Source organism: Chiloscyllium punctatum, chromosome 15, assembly GCF_047496795.1.
Source record: "Chiloscyllium punctatum isolate Juve2018m chromosome 15, sChiPun1.3, whole genome shotgun sequence".
In the NCBI taxonomy this organism is placed as follows: Eukaryota; Metazoa; Chordata; class Chondrichthyes; order Orectolobiformes; family Hemiscylliidae; genus Chiloscyllium; species Chiloscyllium punctatum.
This window is the reverse complement of record NC_092753.1, coordinates 81620269-81633168: the sequence shown is the minus strand read 5'-3', so window position 1 is coordinate 81633168 and position 12900 is coordinate 81620269. Positions and strand designations below refer to the sequence as shown.

At 40.4% G+C, this 12900-nt stretch overlaps 1 protein-coding gene across 1 annotated transcript; it reads right to left on the bottom strand.

The window, feature by feature from the left end:
• Positions 1-1083: 1083 nt before the first annotated feature.
• Positions 1084-10028, bottom strand: LOC140486458 (SH3 domain-binding glutamic acid-rich-like protein 3). Its single transcript, XM_072585654.1, has 3 exons — positions 9917-10028; positions 5711-5878; positions 1084-1258 (listed from the first exon to the last, which is right to left on the bottom strand). The coding sequence occupies exons 1-3, from the start codon at positions 9962-9964 to the stop codon at positions 1130-1132; spliced, it is 345 nt and encodes a 114-aa protein (XP_072441755.1). The 5' UTR covers positions 9965-10028; the 3' UTR covers positions 1084-1129.
• Positions 10029-12900: the final 2872 nt, after the last annotated feature.

The following is a 12900-nucleotide window of genomic DNA, read 5'->3' as shown; positions in this document are numbered from 1 at the left end:
ACTCCGCCCTCTCCTCCTTGACATATCACTTTCATCTCTTTTTTCCCCCCCCCCACTCACCCATTGTAGTCTATGCTACATTCTCCCCACCCCCAGCCTCCTCTAGCTTATCTCTCCACGCTTCAGGCTCACTGCCTTTATTCCTGATGAAGGGCTTTTGCCCGAAACGTCGATTTCGAAGCTACTTGGATGCTGCCTGAACTGCTGTGCTCTTCCAGCACCACTAATCCAGCATCTGGTTTCCAGCATCTGCTGTCATTGTTTTTACTTAGAAGAAGAACTGCACCATACTTTCCTCTTGGGAATCCTGTAGTGTTTAGGACTCCATATTGAGTTCAATTATTTTAGCCTTGTCCTTAATCCACCCCTTAACCCAGGTCCTGGTTTGAATGGGCTGATTTCAGCACAGCCAACCCATTTCAAGTACTCATTGTCCTATTATCTACTGTTCTCCTTCTCTGGTTTCCTGTCAGCTATCTCTTTGCCTAACACACTCTCTCTCTCTGTCTCTCTCTCTCTCTCTCTCTCTCTCTCCCTTTCTGTGCTCACACTGTCCACCCCCCACATCTTCATAAATATTGCCTTTTCCTATATTATACTATCCATTCTGAACAATGCTGTGTATGTATATGTTACTTAACAGGGACATAGCAGAAACAGCAAAGGTTAAAGCCATTGCCAATTAGCACTCTAGAACAATAGCCCAATGGCTGCTGTTACTAGTGATGCACAAAATCCCTTGTGTGTGATTCTTAATAAAACCCTGCTCAAACTTGTTCTTTGGGGTTCTGCCAGTGCTACAACCCTTCAAGAGATCTTTTCCTTCAGCTCTGGCACCCAGTTTCATTTATGGCACATTTAGGCCATTACTGTTTGCCGGCTTGTCATGCAACAATCTAATTAAAGTGATTCCAGCTCCATAACCTTGCAAGTTTATTTACTTCAAGTGCCCATTTCAGCCTTCATTTATTGAAAGAAAACAATAATTACGGCAGTTTTAGTTGTCCTGACTGGTCATCAATACAGTTTAGAGACAACATTTTTGTGATTTAAATTGTATTGTTTTATCATAACTGACTAGATATTTACCAGAAAATGAACACAGCTGTGCAATGCACCATCTGTAGTATCAGCTTTCCGCAGTATAATTTTCATTGCAGACAGTTGAAACTTTACAGTCAAACTTCTCTTTCTCTTTCAGTTTTAAAAAGTGATCAATCTCTTCGTTCTCCACAGCATCATAAAACTGCCAGTAATCCTACATTATTTTAAAAGACAAGTTAAATTGCTCATTTTACTTATGCATCTGCTTATTCAAACACAGTAAACAATTTCACTGTTTATTTGGTGATTTTATGGGTGGGGTGCAGTCAAATGGTTTTGGATGCCAGAAACTTAAATATATCCATTACGTAGATTCTGGATTCTTGATGAAGGAATGAGGGAGGATTTGTGAAAATTTCCATTGTGGCTAGTGACTTTACCCCATGTGACCTGAAGTACACCCATTCCATTGCTCCTGCCCACTATAGTCTCCACTCCAGTTGGTGATCTGTAACCTGCCACAAACTAGTTGTGAAATGTGAGTAAACCTCTAACAAATGAGGACAGGAAAAATTTATGACTGTGACAGGCTATCCTTTTTTATTTGAGGTATTTGACGTGTTGGAGGTGATTTCCTTGAATTCCAGGAGTAACAATTAATGTTTTATATGCTGTTGCATTGTTTTGGAACTTTGGAGGGAAAAAAAGGCAAAACAACAGCATTTTTAAAAGGGAGAGGAACAGACAAAGGCAGCACATGGTCAGTTCTGTGCAGGAGAGAGAGAAACACACACTGCTACCTGACACAGCAGTGAACCTTTGCTGTTTGAAATTGTGTATCAGAGTGCATCTGGGGAAATTAAAAAAAAGTGAAATTCACAACTAATCTTGGAGGTACCTGTTTGGGAGAGGTCACAGCACAGTAACAGATACTAAAATAGTTTTAAGTGTGGCCTTGGGACCTTGCTGTAAGTCTGCAGTAATGAATAGAGTGGGTTCTTTCTTGTTATGTTTTATTGAGATATGTATCTTGATTAAGCTTCAAAATATAAGCCATAAGTATTAAGTTAGCATGGAGCAGTGTTCTGTAGAGGAATAAGACAGTGCTATTTTCTGGGTCTCTAGACTGAAAGAAGCAAAAATGGCCTTTAGTAGACTGATATGCTCTTCTTGTTGGATGTGGGAGTTCAGGGAGAGTTTGTGTTACTGAGGATTATATCTGCAATAAATGCCATTGGTTGTGAATCCTATCAGAGCAAATGGATTGGTTGGAGAGACCGAGGCAATGAGGAATTTACAAGAGCAAGGGGATGTGATGGATGGCAGTTATAGGAAGGGAGAAAAGTTGCAGATACAGTCACATGGGTTAACTCTAGGAAAGGTAAGAGAGGTAGGCAGGGAGTCTTCTGTGGCTATCGCCATTTCAAACAAATATGCTGTTTTGGAAAACGTAGGGGGTGATGAATTCTCGGGAATGTAGCATGAACAGCCAAGTTTCTGGTAACTAGACTGGCTCTAGTGCAATGAAGGGTACATCTGGTTCCAAGAGATCAATTGTGTTCGGGGACTCCCTAGTCAGAGGCACAGACGGACGTTCCTGATGCTAGAAGTGAAAAATCAGAATGGTGTGTTGCCTCCCTGGTGCCAGGATCAAGGGTGTCTCAGAGGGTGCTAAATGTTCTCGAGGGGGAGAGGGCCCAGCAGGGGGTCACTGTACACATCGGAACCAATAACATAGGAGCTCCCAGTCTCATTGTTGATGAAGGACTTTTGCCCGAAACATCGAGGTTTTCCTGTTCCTCGGATGCTGCCTGATCTGTTGTGCTTTTCCAGCCCTACTCTAATCTTGACTCCCCTCAAAGATCAGAAAGGCGGGCCTTTGTGTGGAGCTACTAAATGCATCAGTGTTTACTGTGGAAGAGGACATGGAGGATATAGACTGTGGGGAAATAGATAGTGACATCTTGAAAGATGTCCAGTGCTGGATGTCTTGAAATGCAGAAAAGTGGATAAATCCCCAGAACCTGATAAGGTGTTTCCTAGAATTCTGTGGGAAGCTAGGGAAGTGATTGCTGGGCCCCTAGAGATATTTGTATCATCGATCGTCACTGGTTAGGTGCTGGAAGACTGGAGGTTGGTTAATGTGGTGCCACTATTTAAGAAAGGTGGTAAGGACAAGCCAGGGAACTATAGATCAGTGAGCTTGACATCTGTGGTGGACAAGTTGTTGGAGGGAATCCTGAGGAACAGGATGTACATGTATTTGTAAAAGCAAGGACTGATTACAGATAGTCAACATGGCTTTGTGTGTGGGAAATCATGTCTCTCAAACTTGATTGAGTTTTTTTGAAGAAGTAACAAAGTGTATTGATGAGGGCACAGTGGTGGATGTGATCTATATGGACTTCAGTAAGGCGTTTGACAAGGTTCCCCATGGGAGACTGATTAGCAAGGTTAGATCTCATGAAATACAGGGAGAACTAGCCATTTGGATACAGAACTGGCTCAAAGGTAGAAGACAGTGTGGTGGTGGAGGGTTGTTTTTCAGACTGGATGCCTGTGACCAGTAGAGTGCCACCAGGATTGGTGCTGCGTCCACGACTTTTTGATGTTTATATTAATGATTTTGATTTGAGCATGAGAGGTATAGTTTGTAAAGTTTGCAGATGACGCCAAAATTGGAGGTGTAATGGACAGCAAAGGTGGTTACCTCAGATTACAATGGGATCTTGAATAGATGGTCCAATGAGCTGAGGAGTGGCAGATGGAGTTTAATTTAGATAAACGTGAGGTGCTGCATTTTGGGAAAGCAAACCTTAGCAGGATTTATACACTTAATGATGAGGTCCTAGGGAGTTTTGCTGAACAAAGAGACCTTGGAGTGCAGGTTCATAATTCTTTTGAAAGTGGAGTCGCAGGTAGATAGGATAGTGAAGAGGGCATTTGGTATACTTTCCTTTATTGGTCAGATATTGAGTACAGGAGTTGGGAAGTCATGTTGCGGTTGTACAGGACATTGGTTAGGCCACATTTGGAATATTGTGTGCAATTCTGGTCTCCTTCCTATTGGAAAGATGTTGTGAAACTTGAAAGGGTTCAGAAAAGATTTACAAGGATGTTGCTGGGGTTGGAGGATTTGAGTTATAGGGAGAGGTTGAATAGGCTGGGGCTGTTTTCCCTGGAGCGTCAGAGGCTGAGGGGTGACCTTATAGAGGTTTATAGAATCATGAGCATGGATAGGATAAATAGACAAAGTCTCTTCCCTGGGGTGGGGGAAGTTCAGAACTAGAAGGCATAAGTTTAGGATGAAAGGGGCAAGATATAAAAGAAACCTAAGGGCAATCTTTTCACGCAGTGGGTGGTCTGTGCATGGAATGAGCTGCCAGAGGAAATGGTGGAGGCTAATACAGTTGCAACATTTAAAAGGCATCTAGATGGATATATGAATAGAAGGGTTTGGAGGGATATGGGCCGGGTGCTAGCAGGTGGGACTAGATTTGGATTGGGATATCTGGTAGGCATGGATGAGTTGGACAAAAGGATCCGTTTCCATGCTGTACATCTCTGACTCTAAATGTACCAATGGAGGATCAATTACAAAATGTTTCTCAATTGGTCTACAATGCCCATGTGTTGGTTCTACATTGTTTCAAGGCGTACTGTTTATTCTGTTGGAACAGCTTTAAAGCACATTAATTCAAAAACGTGCTAAGTGAAACACCGCCATGATTTTGTTTCATCCCACAATTTATATCATATTGCCATCAACCCCTGTTTTCTCAGTTCCTTTCACTGTGAACAGTTCAATATTTCCAGGACATGAATTTGATAATGAGGGTCTGATTTCAAATTTGTCATTGCACATTTTTACTGTACCCATATGTGAAAGGAAAGGGCAATTTCAGGGCATTCACTCGCTGTGAACGTCAGAGCTAAACTTAATGTGGCCTAGACTGACATCAAAACTTTAACCAGGAGACAGGTGGGGATTGAGACATGCTTGATTTTCTCTCTTTCTCACCCTTAATTGGCCTGAAGTTAATTGTGGAGATTGGACAACAGTAGAGACCAGTATTTGAACTTGAAATATGTGGTTACATTAAGATTTAGCAAGTGGGTGATCTAGGGCAGAGCTACACCTAATGACCAGATGAAGAGTTAAACATTTTGGTCCCCAGGCAATCATATTCCTGCCCTGACCTGGTCTCATCCCGTCCTCACCATTTGCTGTAGTTGAGTTTTGCAAACTTCCACCTTGTACGCTTAAGTACATGTGATGTACTGCCACTAACATTAGATTAACTGATCAGATTTATTGCTCTTTTTCAATGGGGACTGTAACACCTGCAATCCTTCAATCTTCTGTCAACTTTTCCAAAACTGAGAAGGATTAATATATTGTGATTACAATCTCTCCAATTTCAAAACCTACATTTCTCAGTAACTTATGATATATTCTGTCTGGATTTGATAATTTTTCTACTTTTTGAGTGGTGTCAATCTCCTAAAGTGTTTTTGTCCCATTAATGTTACCACCCATATTCTGCTTTGTGACAGGAGAACTTTAAGCTGAGATCTGATGATTTGATCCTGCATTGAAAATAAGTTTTTGGTGAAATCAGTCTTTAATTTGTTGCTACAACCAATGAAATAGAAGATCTCTTACCCCGCAGTAGCAATCATCATTGAATATTTGTGGTGGAAGAGCTGTGGGATTGCCTGTTCTATTCCTCATTTCTTCCAGGATTTCTTCACTGACTGAAACATCGATCAGTTTGTAGTTTATTTGTTTTATTTCCAACACTCTTTCCACTTCTGACTGTTGAGATCTGACCTAGGACCAGTGAAGAATATACTAAGAATTAAAATAGAAAATGATCTTTGGCGCATATCATCCAGAGATAGCTCATGTATACAGTTTCTCAGCAGTAGTGTTATAGTACTGAAGTTCTCTGAAGAATCATTAGCCCTTTAATTTTAATTCAAGGCAGGTTTGTTTTATAACACTTCCAGGAACATTTGTCATGGTGTCACTAGTGCAAAATGCATTTATTGTAATATTACAACCTTTTTGCCTTAATGTGTAATATTGAATTATTGAAATCTGTTGGTGTTCAACCCTATAGGAGCATTAAATGTGGTATCAGCCTGTTGTGAATGACTCGGCACAACCCTGTGAGGTGCAGTTATCTTCTTTGCCTTTCGGGACTTTTTTTCCTCTTTTCAGTGAAAGCTAATTTGCTTTGTCGATCAGGATCTAAGGGACTAGTTCACAGCAGGTGTGGCTAAAAATATGGTAATAAACTTTCAGCTTGAGTTGAAAGTTCATCGTAACTTACATTTGAAGTCAAATGCAATACCTCTGGTAAATTTGTGGCTGACATCTAAGTTATTATCATCTAAGGCTACTGGATTATGTTAATGGATATGCTTTTAAGAATAAGGAAGTTGCCTCAACTCAATCTAACCTGTTTATTGCACTTATTGGTCTTCCAGCTAAATCCAGAGACCAATGGAAAGATGGATTTGGTTTCTGTACCTCCAACCCCTGCATTTAATAGCTGTGATAAGCTGGAGCCCACTCACTAAAATCCTTATCTTTTGAGGCAGGGGCCCAGGTTCAAGTCTCAGCTGCTGCAGGGGCATGTAATAACATCTCAGAACAGGATAATTAGAAAATTTTTTCCTCAAAAGCAAAATGTTAGCAATGATTTTGCTGTCTTATTTCTGATAATCACTCTCAATTATGAGGCAGTCAACAAAAATTGCCCCATTAAAATGGTAATTTATTTAAAATATTCCTAAGAGAATGCCCCCACCCCCCCACCCCCCCCACCCCCCCGTCCACAAAAGCAAGGAAATAGTTATGACAAACTGAAGTACAAAGGCAATGTTGGTAAATGACTCCTGTTTAAGTTTTACCAAGGTGCACATGAAATTATATCTCAATGTTCAAAATTATGGATGTATGAAAGTGATCTGATTGGTAATGAGTGTTTTCAAGACTGAGGAAAAAGACTAACACAAGTTCTGTCTTACTATTCCACAGCCACTGACTCCTAACACCCCATCATCATACCTGCATGTGCGTATAAACAGACTTGCTCTAGTAAAAAGCCACTTGAAAGTCTACCTTTTGTAGCAGCTACTAATGGCAGGTGAATGGCATGGGAAGTAACCAGGGTTTGAGATGTAATGATGTTGAAATTGTTGGCAGGGTGTGTCTAGCTGAGTAAATGAACCACATTCAACACTGCATTGCAAGGTGAAAACTTGTTGAGATGTGATTGCATGGAAGAAGATATAGAGGAGATTTACCAGTATGTTGCTTCAGCTGGAGAGTTTATTAGGAAGAGAGATTGGATAGACTTGGGTTGTTTTCCATGGAGCCACAGAGATGACGGGATGGGGGCATGATTAAAATGTGTAAATTTATGACTGGCACAGACAGTAAAAAAGCTTTCTCTGCGATGGAGCGATCAGCTGGGCTCAGTATTAAAGTAAGGGGTAAATGTTTTTTTAGGGGATGAGAGGAAACATTTTTACAAAGGGTTGGTAGGAATCTGAAATTCATTACCTGAAAAGGGTAATAGAGGCAGAAACCCCCCATAACATTTAAGAAGTATTCAGATGTACACTTACAATGCCAAATTGTACAAAGCTATGGGCCAAGGGCTGGAACATTGGTGGTTGATTTTAACTGGTATAGACTCAATGGGCTGAAAGACCTTTTTCTGTGCTGTAGAACTCTTGCCTCATTAGCTATCAAGTCATAGCCTCTGCAATTTTCTGCCTTACTATGGTTAAAATCTTTCTGGCAATTAACCTTTGATACAGAAGTGATGCACCTTGTTCCACTCCAAGCTGGGCACCATTCTGAATAGAATTCTATCACCATTCCTTCGCTGTTGAATCAAAATCCTGGAACTACTACCTGTATGGCAGAGTGGATGTAGTTACACAACAAGGACTGCAGAGATTGAAGAAGGCAGATCACCACTGATGCCTCCTAGGTAATTAGTGGTGGGCAATAAATGCTAGTCCAGCCAGTGCTACCAATATCCCATGAATGAACTGAAATAACTGGAAAAGAAATTCAATGTGTTGCACATAATATTTGGCTTCTTAAATACTGCCTCCTCTACGCAACTAACAGAATAATTTCTCACCAAAAGAGCACAAAAGCAAAGATGTTACTGCAAATCTGTATAAAGTAAGTTAGGTGATAGCTAATTGGAGCCACTTCTGTGCACCAGCCTTAGGGAGGATGTTGTGTCTAGGAAGATGCAGTGAGGATTTACTAGAATGGTGTTAGGGTCGACAGGTTGGTTATGCAAAACACCAAAGAAACTGGAGTTATTCTTTTATAGCAGATTATTTAATAGTAGGAAAAGTTTAGAAACTGCAAAGAATAGCCAGGTAACAGATTAATAAGTGACAAAAGAACTAAAGGTAATATGTAGATGGGATGGGAGAAGAAATCATGCAGCAAAGTTGTTGCCATCTGGATTTTCATTGTCATAATGGTCATTTGACCCATTGTGTCCATACCAGTGATCAAGCATCTATCGTCGTCCCATTTTCAAGCATTTGGTTTGTAGCCATCTATTCTACAGCATTTCAAGTGCTCCTTTTGGTACTTTTTAAATGTTCCTAAGTCTATCACCCTTTTTAGGCATTAGTTACAAACAAGCACAATCCTCAGGGTATATGTTTTCCTCATCTCCTCTAAATACACTGCATGTTACCTACTTAACAAAACAAGAGCCATGGTGTTGGAGGTGGTAGATTAGCATGGATAGAGGATTGAAGAACTAATAGAATACAGAGTTGGGATAAGGAGGACATTTTCAGAATGGTAACCTGTAACTAATGGAGTGCCACAGGAATCAGTGCTGGGGTTGGTTCCAAGCTGTGAGAATGATGCAGAGAATTCTGAGAGGAATGTAGACATGTGAAGCAAATGGCATTAGAAGCAATGCAGAGAAGATTCATTAGGTTAATTCCAGAAATAAGTGACCGTCTTTTGGGGACAGGTTGAGTTGGTTGGGCCAGTATGCATTGTAAATCAGTAGAATGAGCAGAGACCTTATTGAAACATACAGTATTCTTAGGGGACTTTACAGGTTTGATGTGAAAATGCAGCATTTTCTGAATCACTGGACAGAATATAGAATTCCCTACTGACTGACCGGTCAATTGGATGAAATCGATTTGTCTCCGAGATCAGCGGTCAAACTGGGGATTTCTAGGTTTGATGGATTCGTACTACAGTTTCACTTACATAAAGGTTTGCGCAGTGCGCCAGTGTTTGAAGTGATCATGTTTGTGTGCTGGACTGAGAGAATGTGAATGTTAAAGGGCCCCCTTTCGACTGGGAGAGATCTCATCGTTTTCGTTTAATTTTAAACTCCAGAAGGTTCTACTGGATAGGGACAAGTCCTACCAAATGATTTGAGTGTAGAAGAGCTGACCAGTGTAATTGATGCTGTTCTTTTAATGTTTTTTTGAAGCCTGGTGAAAGTTTTATCAGATTTAATACTGTCTCGAAAACAGTTATGACTGGTCATGGATTAGAGAGAATGGAGAAACCAGATTTTATGTACTTTTTAAATAGGGAACAGAACTCACCGACTAATTATAAGATTAATTCTAGCAGAAATCATTTTCAAAATACTTGGAATAAACTAATTTATATAATTTAGTTCGTTTCGTCATTTAGCTAGTTTAGTTAATTAATGTCAACAGTGCTTAAAAGGTATGTCTCTAACAATATGAAATTAACAATCGGGTGATATTTTGGTGAATGTGTCAGTGAGTTACACTGCCTCCGGCGGCCTCCTGCCTCCTGTGTTCACTGGACTGAATTTACCTCTCTCGATGATGACACACTGGAGACGTACAGTTGGACTCCGGACATGTCTCTTCTTCGCTTTAAACAATCCGACTGCTCCTTAATAAACCCCGACCCCACCAACTTCACCTCTGGCCGTTACACATAATGCGTCACCGTCAGGATTACGTGAGATTCTATAGACGAGAATGTGGTTTAAACACAGACAGTATCGCCCTCATGTAAGATTCTCTTTCACAAAAAAAACCCTCACTTTTAGAAAACGGCCACTAATGTCACGGATTTTTGAATTGAGCACAACTTCATTTTTAAATCATATGAAAGATACCTAAAAGTCAAATAAGTATGAATCGGAATAATGTGGCAGTTGATAATTCTAATAACTGTAACAGATGTAATTTGGATATCAAAGTTGGGAAGAAGGAACAAAACAAGGGAGTACTCGATGAATGGCACAACACTAGGAAGCTCATGGAAAAAATGAGAATGTTAGGGTGCTTGTCCACACATCTCTGAAAGTGGCAGGAGAAGTGTTGTTTCTTTATTTGTAATGGTGTTGCTGGGCAAGTCAGCATTTATTGTCCATCCCTAATTGTCCAGAGGGCAGTTAAGAGTCAACCACATTGCTCTTGGTCTGCAGTCACATATAGGCCAGACCAGATAAAAATGCAAGTTTCCTTCCCTAAAGGACATTAGTGAAGCAGATGGGTTTCCAACAATTGATAACGAATTCATGGTCATCATTAGACTTTCCATTCCAGATTTTTAAAAATTGCATTAAAATTCCACCATCTGCCATGGTTGGATTTGAACGCGGGTCCCCAGAATATTATGTTTGTGTGGATTAACAGTCCAACAATAATATCACTCGGCCGTCACTTTGCCTTAATAGGGTGGTTAAGAAGGCATATGGGTCACTTGCATTTATTAGTGGAGGCAACTATAATAAGAGCAAGGAGGTCATGTTGGAACTGTAGAAAATTATTGGTTAGGTCACAGGCTGGAGTAATGTGTGCACTTCTAAACAGCAGACTACAGGAAGGTTGTGACTGCACTGGAGAGGGTCCAGAGGAGATTCACGAGGATGCTCATGGGATGGAGCATTTTAGCTTCGAGGAGAGAATGTTTCAAAGAGGAAAAAAACTGCTTTAAAATGAAAGGCAGGAGATTTAGTAGGGACTTGAGGAAAATATTTTTAACCCAGAGGATGGTAGGCCTCTGGAATGCACTGCCTGGAAGGGTAGTTGAAGCAGGAAATCTCACCACCTTTAGTAAGTGCTTGGGTAAGCAACTCTAGTGTCGTAACATATAAGGCTATGGGCCTAATGCAGCAAAGTGGGATTAGGGTAGATAGTAATGTTTTTCTGATGGTACAGACTCCATGGGCGGTTAGGCCTCTTCTGTACAGTATGATTCTACAGCGTTATGAGTAGAAATAACCTTTTTGGCTCCTTGCCTTTCTGTCACGGTTATGTTCCAGTTTTTAAAGGTGAAGTTTGTAATTTTGCTCTGGCTTTTGTGTATGTGACATTTTAGTACCTCACTGAGGGAGTGTGACATGGCCAGAGGGTGTCATTCTTCAACGGCAATGTTACATTGAAGTTCCAACTGTCTGTTGTGTGTGTGCAGAAGGATCCCATCCACCATGCTTTCTTTCCCCCACCACCACCCCCCCCAAACAAAAAAAACAATGCCTGAAGAACAAGATTCCTTGAGTCCTGACCAGCATTGTTTCTTTAACAACATCTATTAAAACAGATTAACCAATCTTTCAACTCATCGTTCTTCAAGTCAGGAGCAAAATGGGTCTTTACAAATGGGCAATGGGTATAATTTTCTGTGAATACTTGGGCTGTTTCTCTGCCAAATACCATGCTATATACAAGTACATTTCATCTCTTACACGGTCTTTATTTTCTTATATCTTTTTTTAATGAATTCTAGCACCAATAATAAAACTGTTAGAGTCCTGTTGATTATCTCTTGCATGGGGGCTGACTGACTTTCAAAATTGTGGACAGATAGCAATCATATATGATAGCTTTATTTCACTTCTGTTCATTCCAGCATGAAATTTGATATTGCTCTTGAAATGCCATGTCAAACAACAAATCAAGACAGTGGTACATTGTAAGCAAGACAGTAAGGGTTTAAACTTGTATGAAGTATTTAGTAGCAATATGTGAAGTTGCAGAAGTGTCATGCACTTAAAAGGAGCAACAGAACACTGACTTTATAACAATAACTCAAAAGATAACAATAGTAACTATTACTGATCATCCAAGACACCAACTAAGTGTCTGTTATTATTGAAACAATTTGCTGAAATAAAAAAGACCATCGAAAATAAAAACATTCAATAAGAGCGCGTCTGATCTGACGTTCCTTTGATCCACTTTCTTGCTTTTCACCCACAACTCTTGATTCCCGTGCTGATCAAGGATCTATTTATTTCAGTCGTAGATATACACAAGGACACAGCCCCCACACCCCTCTGTGGCAAGGAGTTCCAAAGACACTCAAAGCTTTGAGAGAGGAAATTCCTCCACATCTCCAGGGAAGTTCCTTGGGTGGAACTGAGAAATAAGAAAGGGACGATCACCTTATTGGGATTGTATTATAGACCCCCTAATAGTCAAAGGGAAATTGAGAAACAAACTTGTAAGGAGATCTCAGCTATCTGTAAGAATAATAGGGTGGTTATGGTAGGGGATTTTAACTTTCCAAACATAGACTGGGACTGCTGTAGTGTTAAGGATTTAGATGGAGAGGAATTTGTTATGTGTGTACAAGAAAATTTTCTGATTCAGTATGTGGGTGTACCGGCAAAAGAAGGTGCAAAACTTGACCTACTGTTGGGGAAATAAGGCAGGGCAGGTGACTGAGGTGTCAGTGGGTGAGCACTTTGGGGCCAGTGACCATAATTCTATTAGATTTAAAATAGTAATGGAAAAGGATAGACCAGATCTAAAAGTTGAAGTTCTAAGCTGGGGAAAGGCCAA

Bases quoted from the DNA above. Each gene is read 5' to 3' on its own strand.
- LOC140486458 (XM_072585654.1), bottom strand. From the start codon at position 9,964: ATGTCCGGAGTCCAACTGTACGTCTCCAGTGTGTCATCATCGAGAGAG. The intron at 5,879-9,916 runs GTAAATTCAGTC...CACTGGTCCTAG, and splicing joins GTGTGTCATCATCGAGAGAG to GTCAGATCTCAACAGTCAGA. The intron at 1,259-5,710 runs GTAAGAGATCTT...AAAATAATGTAG, and splicing joins ATGATGATTGCTACTGCGGG to GATTACTGGCAGTTTTATGA.